The sequence below is a fragment of the Pogoniulus pusillus genome, chromosome 7, assembly GCF_015220805.1.
Source record: "Pogoniulus pusillus isolate bPogPus1 chromosome 7, bPogPus1.pri, whole genome shotgun sequence".
NCBI lineage: Eukaryota > Metazoa > Chordata > Aves > Piciformes > Lybiidae > Pogoniulus > Pogoniulus pusillus.
Window position 1 is genome coordinate 11,337,629 of NC_087270.1, and position 25,703 is coordinate 11,363,331.

Sequence of the window (25,703 nt, forward strand, 5' to 3'; positions counted from 1 at the left end):
GAAAAGGCACATTTTAGCTAATGCAAAATGTAAAAGGTAATAAAGAGTGTACTCTTTTTTTCTCAAAAAATTTAATTGCAGAATTATTTACAGGAGATGAACATAAACAATACATAAACCAATCGAAAGAGGCAGCTTCAGAAAAGAGCCATGGGGCAAAATAGTGAAGCACATTTCTTACAATCAGCTGGAGGTGAGTAGAGAACCATGAAAAAGAAAAAGGTTAACTCAATAATAAAACAATTCTCAAATATGTCTTCAAAGTAACAAATAACATTCTGGTAAAGAAGATATTACTGAGAAGCAAGAACTCATTGTAGCAGTGAAACAACGTACTGTACATTCATTTTAGGTATCCTGCATGCTACTAAATAGAATTTATCAAAAGAACCATAAAAGCATGAGAAAGAGAATTACATAAAATAGTTTAATTCTAGTGAAGTGTAGCTTTGTACAGATGGTGAATATTTGGCACTCAGTTCATCCTCATTGTTGATATGATTTCTTATGTATATATATTTATATATATTTATATATACTTTTAATGATAACTAGACAGCTAGTTTCCTGGTTCTAACATTCCTTGAAATTCTATAGGAGGCATTTAATTTAGTCCTTAGGCCACACTTGATTATTTTGGCATGTTGCATGGTAAATGAAAGTATGAGTTTTGTCTCTGTACAGAAAACCCTGTACAGTCATAGTGGCTTTTCTTCAGGAAAGAACAGTTCTAGAGCAGTATAAGTCAGGCTACTTGAAAGGGAAATTTTCTTAACTAAGGAAATTAAATATATAGTGGACTAAAGAATATATAACATGCTAAGCCCTTTTAAAATGAGAAGGCCATACTGTTATACCTCCAAAAGACAAATCAAAGTGTGGATATGTGCATGTGGATTCCACAGGTAATTAGAAACAAACCTAGCAATTCTTAGTGAGAATTGAACCTATTACCTGCTTGATTGCGACCTACCTGAAAGGAAAAGCAACATCCTACAAAGTAATTGTGCACTCAGTGACTCCAACGGTTAAGTCCTTCCTACCTCAGCAGGACTTGCTAAGGCAGATATTGATCTGAATTACACTGATCTGAATCTGACATTTCCTTCTGAATTTCACTTTCTTAGCATTGATTCTAATACAACTGGGATAAGAACTTAGCCTGGAGCCCTGCAGTAATTCATCTCACAAATAAGAAACTTGCATGACAGTTCAGCTTTAGGAATGAGAAATGTGGTGCTGAATGAAAGAACAGTAAAGGAAGGAGAAGAACATTCCTCACTAAGGGGATGTTTTAGTGACTAGTGATCATATCTTCAAATAACCCTCCTCCTCATTTAAGCTTAGGTGCAAATATTCATGGTTTTGTCCTAGAGAAGTAAAAAAATCCCATCCAACAAAACCAACTTAGAAAAATAACAATTTGGCCTTAGTAAAATAGACAATTAATTTGCCACTCTGTGTTTGCTCAGTTAGAGAGCAAGCTGCGTAGACATACTAATTTATATTATTTACCATCTGACTTCAAAAGCTCGGTTCTGTTTCAGCAAAGAAGGGTAACAGGAGAAACATCCATGTGTGGAAAGGTGGGACAGTCAACAGACAATCTTCTTTTATGACCATCATTGATGGAATGCAGTGTGCATTTAGTGAGAAGGGATCTGGAGCAGAGTTTTTGGATACAACAAGTGCCATGGTCTCTTGCAGCTATTGGAATTCTATTTTGTTAAGAGGAGCTGAATGAGCCTAAATATGCTGGCCAAATTCTCTTTTGGGCACGCTTCCATTTCAATTTTGGTTTAAACTTGCCATTCTGAACAGCCTATTATATAGTTAAACAGCTGCAGTAGAACACCATAGAGGTAGCTGCATTTCAGAGATAAATTAAGCAATTTCTGTATATACAGAGGGCTTCATTCCTGCCAGGAGTCTGTATATGCATATAAGCATGCCATAAAACAGCTGTTCTCAAAAGATGGTCCCTGGAGGGGAACACAGTGACTAGCTGCAGATGGGCCACTGGGCTGCACTAGGCAGTGAACCTGCCATGGCCAGCAGTGCTGAGGCTGAACTGCAAGATGGTCTATGGAAGTGTTGACTGTGGTTTTTGGCTCCACCTGGGACTATGACACCAACATCTGCCACATATATATGTCCTCTTTTGTTACAAGCTTTACAAAATGGATGCCTCTAGCCTGCTGATCCTGCCAATACAGAGAAGCATCCCCATCGCTCTGCCACACAAAAACCCCTTAGGAGTCAGAGCTGAGTCTCCATAATGAGCAGCTGCCCAAAGCAAAGCACTATCCTTATGCCTGAGTCCTGTGACCTACCTTGTCCTTCACATTAGTTTGGCAGACCCAGTTGGACAACCAGGTGCTTGGCAGTTACACCAGAAGGGAAGGCTGCTTCTGCAGCACCTGCCTCAGCTGGAACTCTCCCGCTAAGAAAGCTGGGAGGGAATGCACTTGTGAAGGAGAGACTCACCAAGATCCCCAACCAAGAGGGCTCGGCTGCAGGCACCATCATCTCCTGCACTTGTCACTGGCCAAGGCCCTCCACCAGCACTTTTGCAGGATTGCTCCTCCAGTGCAGGGACCCTCACCACCACCCTCATTAATAGATTATTCTGGAAACTTAGCTTGATGCTCTTCAATTCCTGCCTGCACTCTGGAGAGATGGTATTAGCATTGCCTTCGCCTCTATTTCACTTGTGTCTTCTTGCTTCAGTGAGTCTTTGATTCTCCTACAGCACAGGTTTGGACCATAAGAGTCTTCCTGGGCACTGGAAAGGTGTTGTGGAAGGAAACTCCCTGGCAGTATGGGGATAGGAGAGAGAATCCCCAGCATCCCACCATGCCAGCTTACCAGGCCATGGGCACGGTAACCTGCCCTGGCTGCTGCCCAGCCTGGAGTTTGTGTGTTGGTTACTAAAGTGCTTGGAGGTCCTTCTGGATGAAAGGCACTGTATAAATGTAAGCATCAACCTGTCATATGGCAGGAAGCCCCTCTCTAGACATTAAGGGGTTTGCTGATATTCCTCACCTCGAATGCACTTTGCAGGTGGTATCGCTACATCATAAAGATGCTCTGGGAGCAGTAAAAGGAGCAATGCTGCTTCGTGTTTATTGTAACCTGTCTGTCTAATGCCGAGGCTCCTGATGTGCAGGATTTGCAGCTGTTCAGTGTACACAGTGTGACACTCGGGACTGCCAAACCAGCTTCAGACATCAAAGCAACGTGGGTTAGCCTCCAGTGTATCCGCTGCCACCGGAGACATTGCTGAAGGGCCAAGGAGGACGGTAAGCACACCAACTGGCCAGGGCAGGCTCAAGGCTTTGAAAGGGACTACAGCATCACAGAATCATTAAGTTTGGCAAAGACACCTCCAGGGATGCTAACTCCACACTGCTCTAGGTGCAAGGGGGCCGGGGTGGAGCTGCATGGGGAGGACCTGGTGCAGAGTGATGGTGCTGCCAAAAGGTGCCATGGGGCAGGGGTCTCTGAAGGGTATCGTGTCAGCAGGGCACAAGTAGATTGTGGATCACATATGGCACAGCATCACAAAGCAGTTATTTCTTGTTCCTGCAAAACCACCCGATGACCAAACATTCTCTGACTTCATACTAGATGCATTGCTGAAAAAGGTCAAACTAGAATACTAATTTACTGATACAGCAGGATATGGGATTATTTTAAAACAAATAATTTCCATGATATGAAATATATATCTATGTATATATATAAAATCCACACACCATCCTACACACGCTTCAGTTCCTTCCTGATTGATCTCAAATTTAACATAGTGACAAGTTTAAGTGTGAATTAAAAATGTCATTTTTTTGGTATTAATCTGTACATTATTTGTCTTTGCACATTCCATAAGGGCTGTTCTGATCAGGTCAACATGACATAATAAAACACCTCATAATGTACTTCACCAATTCACAAAGAATTTATGATGTAAAAAAATGTACAAAGCAAACATACGTATGGAAGATATCAACAATTTTCCCAGTCAGGTCTTTATTTAGACTTTTAGAGTTCTATTTATTATACTTGTGTTTTACAGCCAGTGAGACTTTCTGTCATTTTCATCTGTTTAAATAACTATTGGTCCAAGCAGTATTTCATTAAGCACTAGCCTATTCTGCTGTATCCAGCTGTTCTGTGTGAGTTTACACCTTGGAGCCTTTAAGCAGAGAGCTCTGCTTTCTGCCTCTATGTTTATTTATGTTCCTCCTACGTTGCCTTTGTAACTGAGTTTTATTTTTCTGATGTGGAGTCAGATTACAATTGATCTGTCTATATGCTTATTAAGATACCACATGCTGTGTTCCTCATGTCAGGGACTGTAGGAATTTGACTTTGATTTCCTTGCAACACAGGTATGATAAGCATAATGTTATTTCTCTCTCTAAACTAACCAGATATACAGTATGCAAATAGAAATGGCTTATTTGACGCTAATGATAGAATGTTACCTGTACAATAATTTAGTATATTGCACTTGAAATGTAAGATGCACAGATAACAGATTATCAGATCTTTCTCTAGGCATCTACTTTTGATTATTTCCTCTTTCTTACCTTTTTTGTCCCTTCTTTTAGAACAAAAGTGGAACAAACACAACTCATAGATATCCAAAGCTTATATTGACTGTTTTCTCATAATGGCATGGGAAATGTAAAATACAGGGTTGGCAACATTCACACAGGCCTGTTTTTGCCTGAGAATGTCCCTTAATGCTTTAATGTATCAAAAAACTATCAAAATAGGATTCTAAGATTAAAGATTTATACAGACTGCTCGAAGTCAGCATTATTAGGTCAGCTGGGATTCAAGCTTACTGTAATCTCTTGCTTTTACAACTTGTCTTTATAAAGTCTGATTACTGGCAGGATATAAATACAACCTGTCTTAATTGCACGACCTGTCACTGTAGGTGGGGGTTTTCAAGTGAGTAAGTCAAGAATGATTTCTCCTTGAAGTGTACAGGAAAGTTAGATAAAACCTATCAGCTGCCATACATATATATCTGTGTGCCTATATATGTATGTGTATGTCAATTTTCAATTTCTTGGAATTGCAGCTAGCAGCTCCACTTCTGAAATCAGTTTCCAAGACTGAAGATGTCAACGTCTGCAGGTACTTTTGTACTTAAAATAGTACGACAAATATAGGCAGTAGCATCAGTATTGTACACTACCTAGGATTTAGCTCTTTCCTTAATAGAAAATGCCTTGAAGCCACAAGGAGTGGGGAATACAATGTTTTCATCTATAGAAGAATATGTCAGGGATTTATTATTTTTTTAAATTATTTTATCTCCTTTTTCTTTTTTTTTTCTTTTTTTTTTGCATGTTTGAAGGATATACATTCGTCTTGGTTTTTGCTTCCAAATGCAGTTTAAGGCTATTTGGTAAAGTCTATACCAGATATCAGGCTCAATTTACAGGGTCTTCTCCTCACAGAATCTTCTTAAAACTTCCTCTCTAAAGATTTTCGTATCTTGAAGCTCAACATGCTGTATCAGCTGTGCTCCAAAGACAGAAACCATGCTTAATACTACACACTGTAGGAAAAAGAGAAGGAAAAAGCAAAACAAACCAAACCAAAACTCAAAACAGATTTGAAGCAATGTCAGATCTGCATAACCTATGACACTTAATGTTTTCAGTCATTCATCAGGCTGCAGGGTGTATGGGATTTGGATTTAAAGTGCTCATCAGGTGAAGAACCAAAGTGCTTGAGTATAATTAAATAGCTGTTCTGCCTATGGCTAATTACATTGCATTTGTTAAAGCAGGTAAACAAGGGATGTGGTAGTTGGGGATGTCTGTTTTGCTGGATTCAGACTGATTTTGACCTAAAGTAGTGTTCGGTAGGATTCAAAGCTTGGAATCGGGGGCTGAGGGTTACTCATCTTATTGCATCTTCACCTGAAGACTAGTAAGTGCTAGGATGGTTGGTTTAGAAAGCAGGTGAAGTGGAATAATTCTGTTTTGTTTTAAATTAAAGCCTCTTGACTGTGGCAGTTACCAGTTTTCCTTTCTGACAACGTGAGGCTTGAAAGTATATTATCTTCCTTATATTCCATGGCTGGAAATCACTTAACCACTTATCTCTTGAGTCATGTGTTTTGTTGTGTCTGAAGCAAGCAAGAAGCCTATTCTTGCCATGAATGATACTGCATAGAAAAATAGTTCTGAAAAAAATACAACTGTAAACCACAGTTCACCTTTACCTTAACATAACCATTTAAACTTAGATATACTTACCACTCACATTCATATTTCTGAAACTGTTTACAACATCACAACTGGAATTTTAAACAGGCAAGATTTTTTTGTCTTTTTTTTTTTTTTTTTCCTCAAGGATACCCTGGAAACTCAACCGATATAACATTTTGAGATTCTGAAATAGCACATGTAGCACAGCTCTTGAAATGAAAGAGAGAAGGTCTGTAAAAGAAACGTTAACATGTAAAAGAACTGTTAAAAATGCAATGAGCGTTCCAAAGGAGCAAGTATAACTTTTTCTTTACACATCTTGCTACAGAAGATCTAACTTTTTAAGGCTTCCGTTTTCCTTTCACCCATCACTCAAGTCCTCTTGCATTCTAATTTTGCTTAGGTTTCAGAGCGTCATTATACTGCTAACAGCAAACGTCTCTCAGTGGGCATTCCCACCACCACCACCAGACTTGTACGCTTCTTGGTTTCTGATGAACTTTGGAGTTTTAGTGGCTGGACATCCCTGTTCATCTCCAGAAACTTGACATGACACGAGAGGCCTAGTGTTATTTTGCAGTAATACAGATGAGAAGAGTGGCAGAGCACATGGGTAAATATGTTAGCTGGGTTCTAGGAAAAGAAACTGGAGGTCAGAGAGATAAATGGATTCTTTCTTTCCTGCTCTTTACATTTGTAGCACCTTCTACTTGGATTAGCTAATGCCTCTAGTGAATGGTGAGATGCACCCATTTATAGTTTGTTATTCTTATTCCTAATTATCACACATTTTATAAAAATAGAAATAACAAAAAAGTAAGCTGGGTTCCATCTCAAGAGGTGTTTCTTGTTGTCCTCTGAGAATATATTGGATAAGTCAGGTCTTGACAAGCCCTATCCATTGTAGCTGATTGTAAGTCAGACAATAAATACAAAAAGAAGTCGTTCTTGCAGTGAGCTCAGCAAATTCTGAGGAAATCAAAAGCATTCCACTGTGCTTATGGCACAAAGAACACAACAGCAAGGGCATATTTAGTGGAGAGAATGAGACAAAAATTACTAGGTAAGTGACATCTGTACAAGCATTTTGTTTAAAAAAGGAACTCTGCAGCATTCTGTCTTTAAAGCCGGGTTTGAGCCTCTGGGATATAGATCTCGATGCTGTCTGCACGCTCTGTGGCTGAATTCTGCCGGAAAGAGGCTGCTCTTTTAGCAGCCATTAGCCGTCTTCTGGCCTCTTGTCGCTGTCTGTCGGGTAGGTCCAGAGATTTTTCTCTTGTGATAGGAAACTTTCCTTTTGGGGGCTTCTTTGGTACAGGAGGAGGAATCTTTCTTTCTTCCTGCAATAGGGCATTAAAACTGAGGGTGAACTGCATGTGGAAGGTAGACCATCAGCAGAGCATGCAAATCGAAGACATGAAGTGCAAAATACTGGTTACGTACATCAAGCATGCTCAGTCTCTGCTCTCCAGCAGCTGGCTAGCGGGTTACATGAATAGCTGTTCACATAGGGACACTGACAGCACCGTCTTGTTCCAGCAACCACTACAGACTCAGCAGTCCCGTGCCTTAAAAAAGGCTACTCATCCCTCCACTGTCTTTGCAAGTATCCTGCACATGCAATCTGCCTACCTCACTTCCATATGTATTTGTTTAATTAGAGCTGACACATTACCACATCCATTATAAACAGAAACACACACCGGCTCTCCAGTAAGAATTCAGCACATCTGTGTGGTCTGATCAAGTGAAAAGACTGTCTAAGATTAGCTGGACAGGGTATTTAATTAGTTAATCATACTGAGTGTAGCCTCAGTGGGATATGAGAAAGCAGCTGTGCATACTTGTCTATTAGTTTAGTCTCCTCCATGAATTGCTAAACAGCAACATGCAAGCATCAACTAGAGAGAGAACGTAGGGATAATTGTTCTGCTTGCCAGCATAGACCATTTCAAAAATAAGATCAACATTTTAAAGAATTATTGAATTATAAAGTAAGAGTCACTAGATTTTGATACCAAAGTAGTTGTCAAATTGCTCTGTGTGTTCTAAATCAAAAAATGATTTGAAGTGTGAAATTGATATTTTACTCCATTTAGAGACTGCAAAATGTCATAGAAGTGCCTTAAAATGGTAGTGTAGAATCATGGAATCGTACAGGATTTAGGTTGGAAGGCACCTCTGAAGGTGATCTTGTAGAATACTCATTTAAACCTGACTTAAAATTAGACACAATGTTGAAGTTCAAGCATTTTTTTCAAGACCATATTTACTACTGGGCTGAATAGACCCAAAGAGGGAGATTCCACAACTTCATAGGTATAGATTGGTCACTCTGGTTGATCTTTCTGGTGTATCACTTCTTGAAGTAATAGCCATAGTCCAGAGAATGGGCTGTTCCTTATGGAGAACACAGTTAATCTGATACACAGCAGGTTCCAAACCATACAGAAATTGAACTGGCGCACCTGTGGGTCACAAACTATTCACTTTTTGAGTTTAAAAACACTAATTCTAAGTCTACTACAAAAAGGCTTATTTCAGAACGCAGTTCTATATTCCTAAACCAACGGGAACAGCGCAGCAGCCTAAGATGCTGTTCCTGATGACAGCTGCTCTTCCAGTCTTAATTTTCACTATTTCCTGTTTTCAGCCAGGAAAATAAGGGCTCCATTCTTCTTGTCCCATCTTTTTTTACTTCTCTCTCTTTTTTTTTTTTTTTTAAACTAAAGTTTAGTTACTTCCCTCTTAGGAACATCACTGTTCTGACACAAGACTACTGTCACTCTAATAATTTCTTAGTTCCAGGTGTCACTAGTAAGCAAGAGTTGCAAACTCACCATCCACCAACCAGTTGGCTGAAAATTAAAATCCAAGAGGAGCATGAAGAAATGAAAGAGTTGTCAAAATGCCTCCTAATTCCTCCCAAACCAAACAAGTATTTACTTGAGGCCAACAGTGCTAACTCAAACCAAATGCTACCTTCATCATATAAAAACCATCAAGGAGAGTAGAATAGCTAAGGTGGGCATGGAGCTCTAGGAAGGGAAGAGGTAGTTGTTTAATTTTACATTGCTTTTGTGAGCAGTTTGTCACCTTTGCTTTGTAAGCATCGTGGCAGGAGTATCTTCCAGGGGGTGGAATTGCAGGGCAGAGATGCAGGCAGTTTGCCGGAAGCGCTCGTTGTCCCTCAGACTGTTGTGGGCCAGGCTTCAGTTAGACCTGTGCAATGTTTTGCCATGTGCTTGTATGTCCCTCCTGTTCTAGTATCAGTTGTGTCATGCAGGCAGGATCAAATGCCTCAGGTTTGAGCTGCCCCAAACGTGGCAGAGTACTGAGTTCACCTTGACTGAATTGTTGGGCTTTCTGAGTTCACCAGAGCATATTTCATTTCTAGCCTTGAGAATGTGAATGCAAATAACCTGAAAAAAAGTGTTAGGGAGTGGAGTCCCTTAGAAAAATACATTTGTGTTATTTGTTGTATGATTCAGCTCGACATTGTCAAGAAGAAAAAAAACCCTCACATCTGATGAAGGTTGCAGTGTCTAAACTGAGCCATGCTAATTAGATACTTCCTAGAGTTAGAAACCTATCATGTTCCACTACTGTTTTTAACAGGAAGAGACTGCAGGAGTACAAATAGGGAGTAGAAGATATTGTCCATGGTCTGCTTACCTTCCTTTCAGGTGATTCTATTATTTTCCATTCATTGAGCTTCAGCTGGTGCAGTTCATCAAACTTCATGCTGACATCCTCAATTGAGAGCTGCAGTAAGTCCCAGAAACCTGCTAGGTCCTGGGAAGTTGGTCTTGGCATGGCACTCGGGTCCTGTCATGCACAAAGGAAAGAACAGGAATAGATCAGGAGGCTTTAAACAACATGCTTTGAGATAGGAAGGGCAGTGTGCCAGATGACTTTGCTGCAGTGCTGCTCAGAGCTAAGGCTCTGCAAGCTTTACAGCTGGGAGCTGTGACTGGGAAGTTGTGCCTCCTACACGAGCCAAAGATGAATGACTTGGATGTCATACGTGATCCTTCTGGAAACCATGTGGTGCAGAAGCACCATACGCTGTGCTGACCTGCACTTCTGAACAGAGACAAGCTGACAGCCTCTGCCTGCTGGTTATTAAAGGAAAGGGGAATGTGTCTCATGTTCTAAACAGCCTGGAGGATTTCTGCTTAAACATTACAATCACTATAGCTGATTAGAAGGTAAAACAAGATTGTGAAGAAGCTGTCAGCTTATGATGAAATAGATGCTTACATTGTGTTGCATATTCAAATGTATACATAAGGTGTAAAATTTTGATGAGGACAGTAGGATTTTGTTCTCCAGGTAGCCCAATCATGCTCAGGAACTGGGAAAGCACTACCCAAAGGTACTGCAGTTAAGTGGCACTATGTGCACAAGATGTACTGGAGCAAACATTGGTGGTAACAATTAGCAAGATGACCCTCTGCTTGACTATGAACCTGATGTAAATGCTGGATAAAAATGACATTAGGAGGTACAATGCAGGCTCTTAACCCTATGATTTTTTGAGTGTTGGTATTCAAAAAGACAGCTTTGTCACTTCAATGAAATAAGACTTAACTGGTAAACATCTCTGTGAAGATGGTGGAATTGGTACTCACGTTTGCACATGTTACTGTTAGAGCTCAGTGCCTGGAGCTGGGCATGACAGTATGCAGTGTCTCCCCTCTCTAACCTCTTTGGGAATCTGAGCCAAGAAGCAGCCTGATAGCCTATTCACTTAGAAGTCTTCTTCACTAAAAGAAAATCTCCTTTTCATAGGGAGTTATGAGGACTTAAAAGAAGTCTCATACAGATTATAATAGACTTCTGTGAGACATAATTCCACATTAGTATTCACTGAAAATAATTTACTTGGGTAGATCCCAATTTGCTCTAAAACCATTTAAAAGTCATGTAAGTGGTATTAGTTACTTCACAGAGATCAGTATCTCAGGCTTCAGGAACCAATTCATTGTGAAATTTTTAGGACAGTCCTCTACAGTCTGGTCTCCTCAGTCTCTCTCCCAAAAAAAATGAAAAAGGTTCCCTTCCCCCTGCCCTGCTCATGGTGTTTGGGAAGGTGGCAGCACAGCTGCTGGCAGGGGAGTTTTGGTGCCCACAGTGGGCAACAGGGACAGCTTCTACTTCTTTCACCTGTGGGTCTGTGTTCTGTGGAAAGATTTCTTGCTAACAGGACATGAACTGACGTGAATGAGCAGCCCACACTGCAAAGTGTCCTTGAATCCATCTCGGAGGCAGGAAAGCAGGCAGTGGGTGGCACCCTCCACATGCAGCTGTATGTGGGCAGAGTCAGCCAGCTGCAGGGGGCTGACTCTACAGGTTGTTGATATAAGTTGGCCTATCTGTACCTCACACATAACCTTGAGCCAGTCTGTACTTTCCACATGTACCAATCTCAAACTAAGTTGTTATGCACGCCTCTTCCAAGTAGCCTACAGTCTGCTGTATTGCCTCAGTAAAGCGCACTCCTTGCAGCGAGCTCAGACGGGGTCGCCTCTTGAGTACCCCAGTCCCGCCTCTGCTGTCTTCCCGCAGCCACAGTGTTCCTCAAGGAAATGCTGGCACAAATGATTAAATAATGTCTTGGAAAGATTGGCTGCAACCTCTTTCATCTCTGAAGCTGCTCATTTCTTTGTATCTTATTTGGAATTCAGCTTTATGGGCCTCCTTCTGAAGGAAGCCTAAAGCAAGCAAAAAGTACCTAGCTAGTGCTTGAGCTGCTCTGTGCCTGCAACCATGATATAGCGAGCGATGATCTCACTAGCTGAGCAAGATCTCTGCTGACTAGCGAGTATGGAGGAGGACACTTCAAAGGCAAGAGATGATGTGAGTAATGCAGAAGGGAGTAGTTGTTAACAGTGATTATTTTTCCTGGGAGTTAGTGGGAACAGTATACTGTGGGAGACAGCAGATTCTTACAAAAAACCCCAAACCCCATTTTTATGAAGTTACACTGAGAATCTTTATCAGAGATCTTAATCCAAAGCATAATCAAATAGAAATTCCTATGACCCTGTGGAAAAGACCACAGGCCTTTGCCTATGAGTGTACTGGTTAAATTTCACTGTGACTAAGTAGATTACTCTTCCTAAACCATTGCTACATTCTGAATTGGCAGGAACAAACCTTGTTGTTTTCCACCCTACATTTATGCTTACTGTTGTTGAACACTTAGAAAAACTGCTGTGTGGCAGCCCTGCTTGATGTTTTTAACTAGGAGTATGCACTAACTGGCTGCTATCTGGCCAGGCTCTCATGGGGCACCACGATGCTGCCTTGGGAGCGTATGGAAAGCCTGCTGTGGCTATGTGCTAAGTGGCTGTTTAACAGCAAACTCTGTCATTAGGCATAGGAAGAAAAGCCTCAAAACATGAATGAGCTAAAAGTCCAGTTCTGCAGTTGCTGCTTTCTGCAGAGCCCATCGCTGATTTAATGAAGCTGAAGAATATTCAGAGCCTAAACCTTCCAAGTGGAGTATAGCTGCTGTTAGGGGGTTCAGAGGTTTATAAGCACAGAAGTAAAATCTAGTCAGTTTTATGGTCATGTTGTCTGCAAAGCTCTAGAGTTCTCCTCGTGTGCCTAGTGCTTTTCCACTAATGAGCAGTTGGCATTTTCAAACAGCTGATGGCTGCGCTGAGCAGGATCTGCAGTTGTTATTACAGCAATGCTCTTGAGCTCAAGTGCTGGACCCACTTGAAGATAAATGAAGTGCAGTGGAGGTTAGGCTCTCCAAATCTTAGTTTGCATAGCTTAATCAATCATGTACTGGAGGGCGCTTTGAAATCTGCAGTGAGGAACTTTTAGACGTTGATGAAGATTTTCTTCTTCTGCTATGAAACGAATGGCCAGAGAGAGAGAGCATACATGCTGCACTTGATAGTACAAATGTGGTCATCTCCTGCTTGCTTGACTTTGCATATTTCCTCTGTCATTCTGGAACAGCTATTAAAACTCTTGTTTTGACAGAGCCTTTGAAGTGGGTAATTGGATTCTTTCCTAATGAGGACCATATATCTTATCATTTTCTATCAGGAGGCAGGTCATTCTTGGCATGACTTTCTCAGTAATACTTGACTGGTTTCAAGAATTCTGGATGTGCAACTTTAGGGATGGAAAGTAGCAAGGGGGTCTCTGCAGAACGAATGTGGCAAATATCACAGTATCACAGTATCACAGTATCACCAAGGTTGGAAGAGACCTCACAGATCATCAAGTCCAACCCTTTACCACAGTGCCCAAGGCTAGACCATGGCACCAAGTGCCACATCCAACCTTGCCTTGAACTGCCCCAGGGACGACGACTCCACCACCTCCCCAGGCAGCCCATTCCAGTGCCTAATGAAAGCAATGTATCTAACAAGACCTACAGGTCAGGTCTGCCATCATGCTCACAACCCAGTACAACGTTTTAAATACTTCAGGTGTAGGGGCAGTCAAAAGGTGAAAGTCACACTTGATTTTTGAGCCAGCCAAAGAAAGGTGTGCTACCACTATCTGTAGCTAGAAGATACACCTTCTTCTGTTGATTAGTATCATCATGCCACAATGTTTGTATTACCGATGGCTGCTGTCATATTAATGAAGATAACATTTAGGATTGAATTAGTTTCTAATGAACTACCAGAACAATAGCAGTAACCCTCAGAAGTAATATGCTGCATCTGTTCCTTTAGCTCTAGGCCATCTTATATATAATTGGCAATGCAAATTACAAAACCCAGTTTTATGGTTATTCTGTATATTCTCATTTCCAAGATCAGTCCTATTTTCGTGTGGGTAGAAAGCTTGATCACGTATTCTCTGCTATTCTACTATTCTCTGCTTACTACAATGTGGACATTTTCTTCTTTCTTAACCAGGAAAATAGGATTTTTTTAAGGTATTACAAAAATAAGCCATAATATTATGTCTCAGAAAGCTTGCGTTTGTTCCAGCCCCATTTTTTTCTTTAACAGAGACAGCAAAAAAGGACAAACCACAGCCAGGCTGAAATTACTGAAATTACATGTTTGCTATGACAAAAAATGTACTAACACCAGACTTAAAGTTACAAAATAATAATAATAATAATAAAAAGAGCAGCAAGACAAAGTGGGAGACATGAAGATGACATTTCAGAATGTCAGTTTGGGTATGCTGCGCTTCTTTTTGTTGTTGCCTTGGAAGTGAAAATGTCATAGAACCACAGAATTGTTTCAGCTGGAAAAGGCCTCCAAGTCCAAGCATCAGATATGACATTCTAAATGTTTAGAAGATTAAATTCTAAAGGAAACAGTAAATGTTGTGAAATACCTATGGGTGGATAGGCTGAAGCATCTGAAGAACAGCAAGACATGGGGACTTACCAGATTTTGCTGGCAAAGCCAGTAGAACTGCTGGAATTTCTGAGACATGAGGAGCTGAGCACTTCCCACAGCACTTCGGATCTTACCTAGGACTAAGCAGACAGGCAGGTTATTACCAAGAGATGCCTTTTGTCACTAAAAGCAAAACCCAGCTCAAACATACATATATTAAATCAGTGTTTATTTTATAAGAGAAGTAAATATTTTTTTGTCTGGTGATTACAGACACAAAACATTTGGGAAAAGGATGGAGATATAGGAAAGCTCTGGGACACCTTACACTTTGGCAATAAATGATATTTTAATAAGCCAGAACAGGTAAGACTGTATTTGCTTAAGAAAAAAACAAGGACATATAGATAGCTTTCTGTAGTGGGCATAAATATGTATGGGTTTGAGAGGAATCTTAAATTTCAAAGGAAATGACAACCACCACCTGCCACATTTACATCTGCTCATGTAAACTGAAAGCTGTCAAAATCGCCTTGCCTCAAGAACTGGTTGAATGCCTGTTCTCACATCAAAGGGAGCTTTCCATGAACTTTAGATAAGATCTTCTGGTTCTGCCATGACAAATTACTTCACTCAGTTGTGTGGCTGATCCCTGGCTGAACTCTCTGTATCCTGTCTGTTCTGGGGTAAGATTTGTTCATTAAACTACAACATTAGAGACTTCTACCATAAGGATGAGATCCTCGGAGGAATCGCATCTCTGAGATATGGCTTGGTACTCCCATTAGGAGTTATGGGTTACCTAACTAGCCTCTGTCACAGCAGCTTCAGACAAAGTGGGACACAAGCAGGTACTTCAGGACTTTGCTGAATGAGGGTCAGCCCCCGTGGTTTGTTGGGCTTTTCCCACTGTCACTGTACTTGTCATTTACAGTCTGAAAAATCTCTGTGGAAGGAGACTGAATGTATTTTACCTGAGTTTGCCTTCACAAGTCTTCTGTCTAAATTAAAATCTCTGATTTTTCAAAATGTTCTCAAATCACTAATCTGAGCTCATCCTCTCAGCCATGTAAGGCGGTTATTTTTAGATGCCCTCTTTAGATGTCTTCCTGGAAATGCTTATTTCTTCCTGTTGACTGGAGTTCCTAAGAAGCCTGGCATATCTCTAGGAAACTAACTCCTCCTGCACTCCCACATTTGCTGGCATACCATAGTTTGGTAGGTAGTAATGTACTTTCTTACACTTCCTTCCCTCCACATCCATCTCTATGCTAAAAAAGTAGCTTTTTAAAAAGCTAAAAGTTCAATGGAAGACTGACTTTATCTGGAGAATTTCCAGATCTTTAAATGCTGTTTAGGATAAAGGTAGCATCAGGGTAAGACAGAAATTACTCTGCCATCTTTTAATCCAATTTGAGGAAACCAAACTGATAAACAGGATGCTGAGGTAGAATGAAGCTACAGCAGTGATGATATAGAACACATTAAACATTTTGTTTGTTGTTGGGTGTCCTGAGTGGCTTGTGAGGGCAATGTTTTTGTAGTAGGTATTATATTTTGCTTCTGCACTCTCTAGACCAGTGAAATGTCTGCTTGACCACAAGTAGCACAAAGAGATAACCTGGAAGTTTTATGCTGAAGTTCTAAAGACAGAAACTCTAACAATCCTGTGTTACTACGTAGAGCTATGGTTCTCTCTTCTGTTTTCTGTTAGACAAACAGTACAGCTGCACTGCAACACTAAATTAAACAGCACTATACATAATTCATCAGCCCCATGTGACAGCCATTTGTGAAAGAGTTAAGTGGTTCAAGGCTGCAGGACTAATTCACTGGGGGTTTGGGTTTTGTTTTGCTGGCCAAATGAAACAAAGCATTTGAATTGGCTTAGGGCTTTTGATCACCTAACCCTTCACCTCCATTGAGTTACTGGCAGATGGAAAGCAATGCTTTGGTAAAACCTACAGAAGAAACACATGAAAACCTAAACCTCCCCACCCCCCAAAAAAAGAGAGAGAAATGTTCCATTTGACCTGAAACAAATTGTTTTAGTTTAGTCTTCAGCATTTTAAGTAAAGACAAAGCCTTGTATACTCCTTTCCTCTTAGTGCTCTGTGGTTCCGAACAGAACACAAACTCCCTGCGACTCAGAGGCCCTTCTTTGCCACAGTGGAACTATGCTGTAGCAGGTCTCTGACATCAACTATTCACTAAGCAGAAAGAAAGTGAGGACGATTCTGCAGACTGATGCTTGTTGTGCTTGTCTCATAGTGAATGAAGTTCAGTTTGTTTCCTCTGCTGAGTTTTAGAGTTCATAGCTCAAATACATATCCCAAGTATGGGGCATTTGTTTCAGCCCTACTGCAGAGATGTAGATGTTGGCAGAATCTATTTATAAGTTAAACTGTCTACTGAATCCCACAGCTGCCCCAAACCTCCACCGATCTTCAGTGTCCTGAGGGATCATGTCAACAGGCACTGGTGATTTAAAGTCTGGTCAGACAAGACTTAGGCAGTAGAGGATTTTGGTGTGATACACATCTGTTTAGTATGTGAGACAGTGGGTCTGGGTTGCTGGCATGTGTCACTGAGTCGCAGTGGTCAACACACATGTATAATACGTCTCTTCTGCTTCCTAAAGATCTAACTCTGTTTCAATTTAAATAAGTTAAATCAGATGTAGTAAAACACAGAAGTCAGGATTCCTCATATTCATGCTACTCTGCTTTGCTGTAATTAAATTAAAGTATTAAAACACTTCAACTCATAATCTTTAGCACAATATTAATAGACAGCCAAAGCCTTGTTATTAATTTCATGCATTGGGGAATTATACTTATGAGTGCAGATTGATTATCTCCATGAAAGAATGATGAATGCTAGAGACTGGAGAGACTGAGATGTTTGGTGATGCCTAGAAGATTGTGCTTTCAAATAAATGATGATAGAATCTACCAGCACACATAAACACACATACTCATATAATCCATATAATGCCCTCCATTAAGATAATGTTATATGTACTTGAATGTCAACACAGAGTCACACAGCCTTAATTCTGCTCCCTAACAGTTACAAAGCATCCCATTTTTGCTGTGTGGTCCTGTATGGCTTCACATCTGAAGACATGCAAAACCCTGACCACAAATTTGGAAGAAACAGACTCGAGATTTACGCCCTTGATAGAGACTGTGTAAATTGCCTGTACATGACATGCACAATTAGCTCAGCAATATCTTTTTTTCCCTGCAACAAACATCTTACAAAATTGTAAACAATATAGATGCGTTTGAGAAATGTTACACAATCTTGTAATTGAAAATGGTTTCACATCACAAAGGTAAAGGGAGGGGAGTTAGATCTATGCAGATTAAATACTGTGTACAGTTCTGGAGCCCCCAACACAAAAAAGACATCAAACTTGGAGCAAGTTCAGAGGAGGGCCACAAAGATGCTCAAAGGGCTGGAGCAGCTCTGCTATGAGGACAGGCTATGAGAGTAGGGGCTCTTCAGCCTAGAGAAGGCTTCAAGGAGACCTTGTAGTGCCCTTCCAGTATCTGAAGTGGGCTACAAGAGGGATGGATAGGGTCTATTGACAAGGTCTTGTAATGACAGGACGAGGAGTAATGGGTTTAAACTGGCAGAGGAGGGATTTCAACTAGATGTTAGGAAGAAGTTCTTTACAGTGAGGGTGGTGAAACAATGGAATGGGTTGCCCAGGGAGGTTGTGGCTGCTCCCTCCATGGAGGTGCTCAGGGCCAGGCTGAATGAGGCCTTGAGCAGCCTGTTCCAGTGGGAGGTGCCCCTGCCTATGGTGGGGGGTTGGAACTGGATGAGCTTTGAGGTCCCTTCCAACCCAGCCCTTTCTATGGTTCTATGAAACCAAGATTATCATCTAATGCTGCAAGTCTGTGCTTGACAGTTTCAAAGCCTTGCTCAGTTGTGCCACTGCTGCAGCAGCAGTGACAAGCTACCAACAATCAATCTCACCTGGCATTCATTACTGTTTATTTAAATGAGGCTTTTTAATTTAAATTTGTATTCCTCTTGATTGTTCACTTCTTTTTTTTTTCTATACTTGTAAAAAATGCTCCACAAGCAACCTGAAACAGTGTGCCTGGGAAAAACTCCTGAAGCTGCCAGTCTGTTCACCCTTGTAACTCAGAGCAGGGCATGATGGTAGTTGTCTAATCTCCAGCCCTGACTTAGCAATCCTTATAGCTATAGATCTCTTTTTCACTCTCAGCACAGCAGGCAGGTGTAACAAGAAATGTATAATGTTCAGAATGAAATGACCTTTCAGGCTGGCACAGCTACTCCTTGGCAGTGCTCTGGAGGGTGGTAGGGCAACAGGATCCTTGTGCACCATGTGGGCCTCTGTGCAAGTCTGCTTTTCACCTCCTGAGCTCAAAGAGGAGAAAAATGGAGCAAAATGCAAATGCTAAGAGGAAATCTGGGATTCTGCACTACAGGGCTGTACTTTTTTGACTGTAGAGACTTTTTTTTCAGGGCAATTAAGACATTCTGTAGTGATTCACAACAATCCAAATGTAAATTTCAACAGGTCCTGAAAAATAGGTTTGTGAAAAGCATTAGGAAATTATGTCAGTAATTTCTCTTTGGTTAAAGGATAACCTATATTTGGTCAAATGCCTAAGAAAGCTTTTATGGATGATTATACTAAACCAAATTGGCTGTCAGGGGGGGTTTAATTTTATGTCACTTTTTCCAAAGCACAAGAGATTTAACTCTGTGTTTTCTGTTACTGTTGGGCTGTGTTAGTAAACCCCTAGCAGTACTGTGGAAATATCAGCCAGATGATTAGCAAGAAGACGACTCCAGCATGCATGGAATGAAGGGGTATGGGGAAAGAAGGGTGATGTTTTGACTTCTCACTCTCTCTCATGCCTTTTTTTTACTATGTGGCTATGCCGGCAGAGCTCCTAATCATGCAGAAGATACCAACAAAACAACTTTTCTGCTGCTATGTTTATACTACTGTTAAATTTCCTGAACCTTTCTTGGGAGTTTTGTATGAGAATGAACCCTGTGTGGCTGTTCTCCATTTAACTTGTGGACTGAAGTATTTCAGTGGTCAGCACACAGGCATACAGGCTGAGGATGCCTTTTGCTCCTGCTATGCCTACAAGCTGTGAGACTGCAGCTGTCAATGGTGCTTTCCTGTTCTCATTTCTCTCTGCTCCCATTACAGAACTCATGGGTGGTACAGCCTTGGCCCTCTTGTGACAATTGAGAGCATTTTTCTTGTCATGACCTACACACCATTTATAGCCAAATGCAATTTTCAAAGTCTGAAACTGAAACTCCAGTCATCACCCTTGGGAGTACTGATAGGTAGTAGCTGAACATGAGCCACCACTGTGCCCAGGTGGCCAGGAGAGTCAGTGGCATCCTGGCCTGTATCAGGAACAGTGTGGCCAGTTGGACAAGGGAGGTTATTCTCCTATACTCAACACTGGTCAGAGGAGGCTCAGGGCAGAGCTCACTGCTGTCTACAACTACCTGAAGGGAGGTTGTAGCCAGGTGGGGGTCAGTCTCTTCTCCCAGGTATCCAGCAACAGAACAAGGGGACACAGTCTCAAATTGTGCTGGGGGAGGTCTAGGCTGGATGTTAGGAGGAAGTTGTTGCCAGAGAGAGTGATTGGCATTGGAATGGACTGCTCAGGGAGGTGGTGGAGTCACCATCCCTGGAGGTGTTCGAGAACAGCCTGGAAGAGACACTTAGTGCCATGGTCTGGTTGACTGGCTAGGGCTGGGTGCTAGGTTGGACTGGATGATCTTGGAGGTCTCTTCCAGCCTGGTTAATTCTATGATTCTGTGATCTTTGCTTGAAGGCACCCTGCTAGTGCACAAGATCAGAAGACTTACCCTGGGATCAGTTACAGCCTCGTGTATATTCTATTTATCTATCTATCTTTCCATCCATCCATCTATGTTATAATAGACACTAAGGAAAACAACTAACTCTACCCACAAACAGCGTAGGGGCTTTGCAAAGACTCTGAAATAGACGTCATTGCAACTGACCACATCAACAGAATTCTGTGAAAAGACATAAGGAGAGATTATTTTCTGCCGCAGTGATTATCTGCTCCTTTTCTAAGACTCGATGACTGAAGTTCTTAAAACAATATTGCAGTCAAAGGGAAAAAAATCAATACAGCAATCAGCTTTCTGTTACCTTGAGGCTATTCTCTTAACGTGGAAAATGAAATTGTTTTCTGAAATGCAGTGCTATTTTAACTCTTCCTGTGATTAAACCAAAATAGAAATGGTATCACAAAGGCAGTCTCCTCCTGTGAGGCACCAAGCTATATTTGGTCTTCAAGTGCAATTAATATACTCATGTTTAAAAAAAAATCAGCATTAACAATGACACTTTGAAAGTGCAAAGTTTGCTGTGAGGTGGTTTGGGAATAGTAGCTCCTGCTGGAAGATTGAAAACCATATTTCATTGCTTCTGGCTTTCCTGTTTGTGTGTATTTACCTCAGGGAGCTGACAAATGCTTAAATATGCCAAGATACATTTCATGCTGCGGTATCATTAAACTTTAGTGCTTGTGGATACACACCTTTCAACCTCCTGAGCTCAAACTGGGGATACAAAACATGTCAAAGACTCAGTAGGAAAAAAAACTGTTCACACTGAAACTGGAAAATTCTACGAAGCTTATTCTCTCAGCAAAAATAGTTGTTTGCTAACTTCCTTTGACTTAGTGTGAGCTGTATTAGGTGAAGGGATACCATCTCAGTGGTAACACAGTTCGGAAGTCATTTCAGGAATACCTCTTGAAATGAGTCACAGAAAAGGGAAAATCAGAAATCTGGGTGCCACTGTTGCAAATCAGCTGAAGACAAACATCTGATTTTGCATATGCTACACAGACCTATGGTATAATAATTTCTCCAACATATTAAGGAGGTCAAAGTGTTCCCTCAAACACAAGTAATTAACTCATTTTGCTTAGCTTAAAAATGAGCTTTCAAGAGTCCATTTCAGTTGTTTAGTTCCTCTCTACCAGGTAATTGTTCTTTCTTTTTCTCTTACAGAGAGGAGTCACTCTGCAAACGGGGAAACAAAGTCCTGGTAATCTGCTTTTTCTCCTGACTGAAATGTTCTAGGTTAAAATGGTGCCACTAAATCTGAATATAAATCAAAATTACTGGAGTCCAATCTGTCTTCACGTCCTGGGTACAATTTACTGAACCTATCTTTCTAACAGCTATTTCCCGATGAAGCAAGGTGTTTCAGGGTATTTCTGGTGTGCAAGAGCATAGCTTCACAAGACAGGAGGGTGGTTTTGCACCTGGAAGTGAGTAGGCAGCTAAAACCACCTTCTCTAAGTCTTGCTGATGTAGCACACAGCTTGCATTCCAGAGAAAAGCACCCAATACGGCCAGCTCCCTGCCTTGCAGAGCGAGGGAGGAGAATTGACAGCAGTTACCATTTTCATGCGGCTGCAGATCTGATTAGGGTTCTGCAAGAGCTTCCAAGGAGAGAGGGCAGGAAACATCCATCCCTTGCTTGCAAATTCTCACTGGCCTCCTAAGGAAAGAGGGGGGTCAACTGCCTCTGTTTCTCCCCTTTGCTCCTTAAAAATTTTACTCTTTCCAAGGAGATTAGAGTCTTGCTTTCTGAACTTCTGCTTCGGATTGTGAGCCCTGATGCCTCCCCATCAGTAACAGGCAACCTTGGAAGCAGGTGCTTTGGGATATTTAATAATGGCAGAGAAATAGCAGTATTCAGCAGTGCAAAGATTTGGGGAACTGAAAAATAGACATATACAGTGAAAAGAAGGATTAGAAAAATAATAATCATTAAAGAAGGCTTTGGGAATCCTCGCACAGTTCTAAGCAAAGCAAGATATTTTATTATCCATACTTTAGCAGCCCCTAGGAGGGTATTAAAGTCTTCACAGTAAAAATGCAAAAGGAAAATTCTCAGCTCAGCTCTACCATGATGAAAGTAAGCATAAAAAAACCTAGACTCCATAAAACACCAGAGGTTGAAGGAAGAAAAACTGCCTTATGCTCTACTCCACCCCAAATCCTGTGCTTTTACTTGGCAGAACTGTGCACTATATAGGGGAGAAATATTACTGTAAACCAAAACATTGGGAGGTAAAACCAGACCTTTCTTCTTCTGAAAAGGTCAGGGCTAAAATATCAAAACAAAACAGCCAAACAACCCTCCCCCAAACAAACAACAGCAGCTAACCAACCAACCAACACCTGCCTCTGTAGTTACACCATGCAGGCCTGGCCCAAGACCTGAGGGTAGATTGTAGCAAGAATTCCCTGAGGGGTGCTGGGGTTTGAACAGGGCTAACTGAACAGGCTGAGAACTGGCAAGAGGTGCAGCTGCAGGGAAGTGGCCTTGGGTAGAAGCTGAGAAGCTGGCTGCTCTCTGTAACCGAGCTGTGCAAGGGGCCTCGAAGAGGGGGCAGGCTGGTCGGCCCTGGAACAAGCAATGCTGTGGCTAGCTGTGCGAAGGGGGATCAGGGGGCAGTTGGCCAGGTCTGCCTCTGTGCGTGCGGACAGCCCACGCGCTGTCGTGTGAGCCTGTCAGAGGCACGCACGCCCCTGTACCGAATCCACGCGCTGAGCACCGCGCCTAGCTCCGGCAAACGGACTGACCACCTGCGCACCATGCTGGTGGCATCAGCTCCTGTCTTTCCCGCTCCCGCGTGGCCTAGGGGAGGCCAACTCCACAGAGGGGGAAAGAAGATCAGGGAAGGGTGTGGGGAGGTGATAGTGAGCTTTGAGAGGCGACAGAACAAGATGGTAGTAAGAAAACGTAATATGAACTAATTTGTGATCTGAGAAGTCTCTGCTGACACAATAATTCAGATTGGCAGGCACTGAAATATTTATACAACTGAGCCTGAAGAACAAGGATAATTGACCTCAGAGGGAATCACAGGGAGTTGGCTACTGAGTGCTAGGACCACTTTGATAGATTACTATCATTAGTGCTGGCTTGGATCTTGTTCCAAAATAGTCTACATTATTTTTCACTTTGTCCCATCACTCCTTTCAAGGTGTCCACAGGACATGAGAGAATAATGATTCTTGACAAAACTGTAATAAGAAAATGCAGCTGAACTAATAGTGCATATGCCTTTGTAACTGCACTAGTGTTTTAACTATTGCTTTGCCCTGCTGTTCTTCCAACAGACCCTGCATGATAGGTACACCTGCCTCAAAAGGAATGAAGCTGCTTACCAGTAAGAGACAAATTCTCAGGTTTCAGGAAAACAGCAAAAAGAACGTTCATGTGGGACCACCTTATGTGCTCTGGCAAAGGCTCAAGCACTGGAGCCATACAAGAGAGTAGAAAGAATGTCGGAGCTATGGATGAGCCATTTCAGCCATATCTAACATCAGACTTTGAACCAGGCCTTGACTCTATGGTTTACTCTGGGAAATGCCAGCTTGCACAATCAGTTGCAGGGCGGGGTTCTTCTATCTAATGGTTCTGTAGATTGTCTATGGTATTACCTGTAAGGAAAAACTATAAACCACAGCTTTATCCTAACAGATTTCTTATTTTACCAGATATCTATAAGAAAAGATAGTGAAATGCTCTTACTTTCTTCAGAAAGATCATTTTCTTCTGCTTCTCTTTCCATTTCTTTACACCATCCTTCCATTCTCTTAGTTTCAGTATGTAGCAACTTCATGAACCAAGATCCATCTCGTCGACAAGGAGACATTCGACCAGTCTCTACTGTCTCAATGGCAGGCTCTAGCCAGGGTTCTGGTGGTGGAAGGTTTGAGGTGTCCACTGGGGCCCTATAATCTTCTCTGTAACTGAACAGTCCCTGTGTCCGTACAGTTCTCACTGCACTGTATTGGGTGGGTGTGCTGGGCTCTGAGTGCTGCTGGAATGACGAGCCAAATTGAAGTCCCTTATCCTCCATGGTGATGTGTCCTGGAAAGCCCTCCAGTTCCAGGTCAGCCTGGACTGCTGCTGTGACGCTGTTGGAGCGCTTGAATCGTCCGTGTCTGGGAAAGGAAGAGAAGAAAGATATTAAGACTTATAAATACATATGTGGTTACACAAATAACGTTTCAGTGAATGGATTCTGGTTTTCTCCTTGGACAAGATACTGCTTTTTCATTGTGCATATCTCACTGAAATAACACAGCTGGTACAACAGGGAGGAAAACAAAATGCATAGTGGCATCATTGATCTGGAAAAAGATACAAAAGAAAATCATTTGAATTATCTCTGGAAGCAAATATTGATTTATTCTCATACTACAAACCCCCACGTATCGTTATTAAACGAACTGGAAGTAACTGGCAGAACTGCACAGTTACATCTGCTGAAAGAGGTCTGTAAAGTACACATGTCAAAAAAAGGTCAAATATTAAGAACTGCAGATATCTAAAATCTGAAAATCTGCTTAGTTACAGCTGGTGAGAATCCTTTAGTAAAAAAAACAGCAGCAGTAGGTTTAGGGTTGTGGTATTTTTTACTTCCCTCATAGGATGGCCATTAAATGCTGATTTTCTATTTTGATATGCCATCAAAAAAGAACATTCCAGAAGAGCTTTATGTGAAGAAGTTAGCTTGAAATGAAAAGGTTATTTGTGAAAGCATTTCACACCTGAGCCCATTGTTTCAGCTTACTGCTAGTCAATTATGGTAAAAAGCAGTTAGCAGCCAGGTAGTGCTTGACAGCTGCTGTGAATTGAGATAGTGGTCTGAGTGCTTGTCGGGGATAACCTACAGGTTAGTACATTTGGCAACAGATAGAAAAGAACTGAACAAGTGTAAAAGCTGATTCAAGTGCAGGATAAAGCTACTATATCCTGGCCATTATATCCCCTTGTGTGGATGGGGAAAGCCTTGATCAGCATGAGGAATCTGATCAAAAGAAGAGTATTCCAGTATAGGCTTCTTTGGGTTTGTTCTGACAGTAATGAAATTATATTAATCTGCTACTTTAATTTAAAGCTTTAACTTCCTTTCCTCCAATTCGAAACTGGGAAGTTAACTAAACAGTAAGCAACTGCAAAGTAATCTCTGCAAATGTTACCAGATGACCAGCACGCCTGTATGAATTTTGGCTTTGTGACTTATTTAGGAGCAGCGCTTGCCAG

General features: G+C 41.5%; 1 protein-coding gene across 23 annotated transcripts in view; it reads right to left on the reverse strand.

Moving 5' to 3' along the window:
• The window catches only part of DLGAP2 (DLG associated protein 2), a 465,415-nt gene that overhangs the window by 2,024 nt on the left and 437,688 nt on the right, over positions 1-25,703 (reverse strand). For 17 of the 23 annotated variants that reach the window (XM_064145870.1, XM_064145867.1, XM_064145874.1 and 14 more), the window contains 5 exons: positions 24,183-24,598; positions 14,618-14,709; positions 9,912-10,064; positions 9,077-9,094; positions 53-7,576 (listed from right to left, as the gene is read on the reverse strand). In XM_064145870.1, coding sequence (XP_064001940.1) covers positions 7,358-7,576; positions 9,077-9,094; positions 9,912-10,064; positions 14,618-14,709; positions 24,183-24,598 — 898 coding nt within the window. In that variant the 3' untranslated portion in view covers positions 53-7,357. Of the gene's footprint in view, positions 1-52; positions 7,577-9,076; positions 9,095-9,911; positions 10,065-14,617; positions 14,710-24,182; positions 24,599-25,703 lie in introns of those variants that run through there. The other 6 variants (XR_010302763.1, XR_010302762.1, XM_064145881.1 and 3 more) reach the window with 4 other exon arrangements.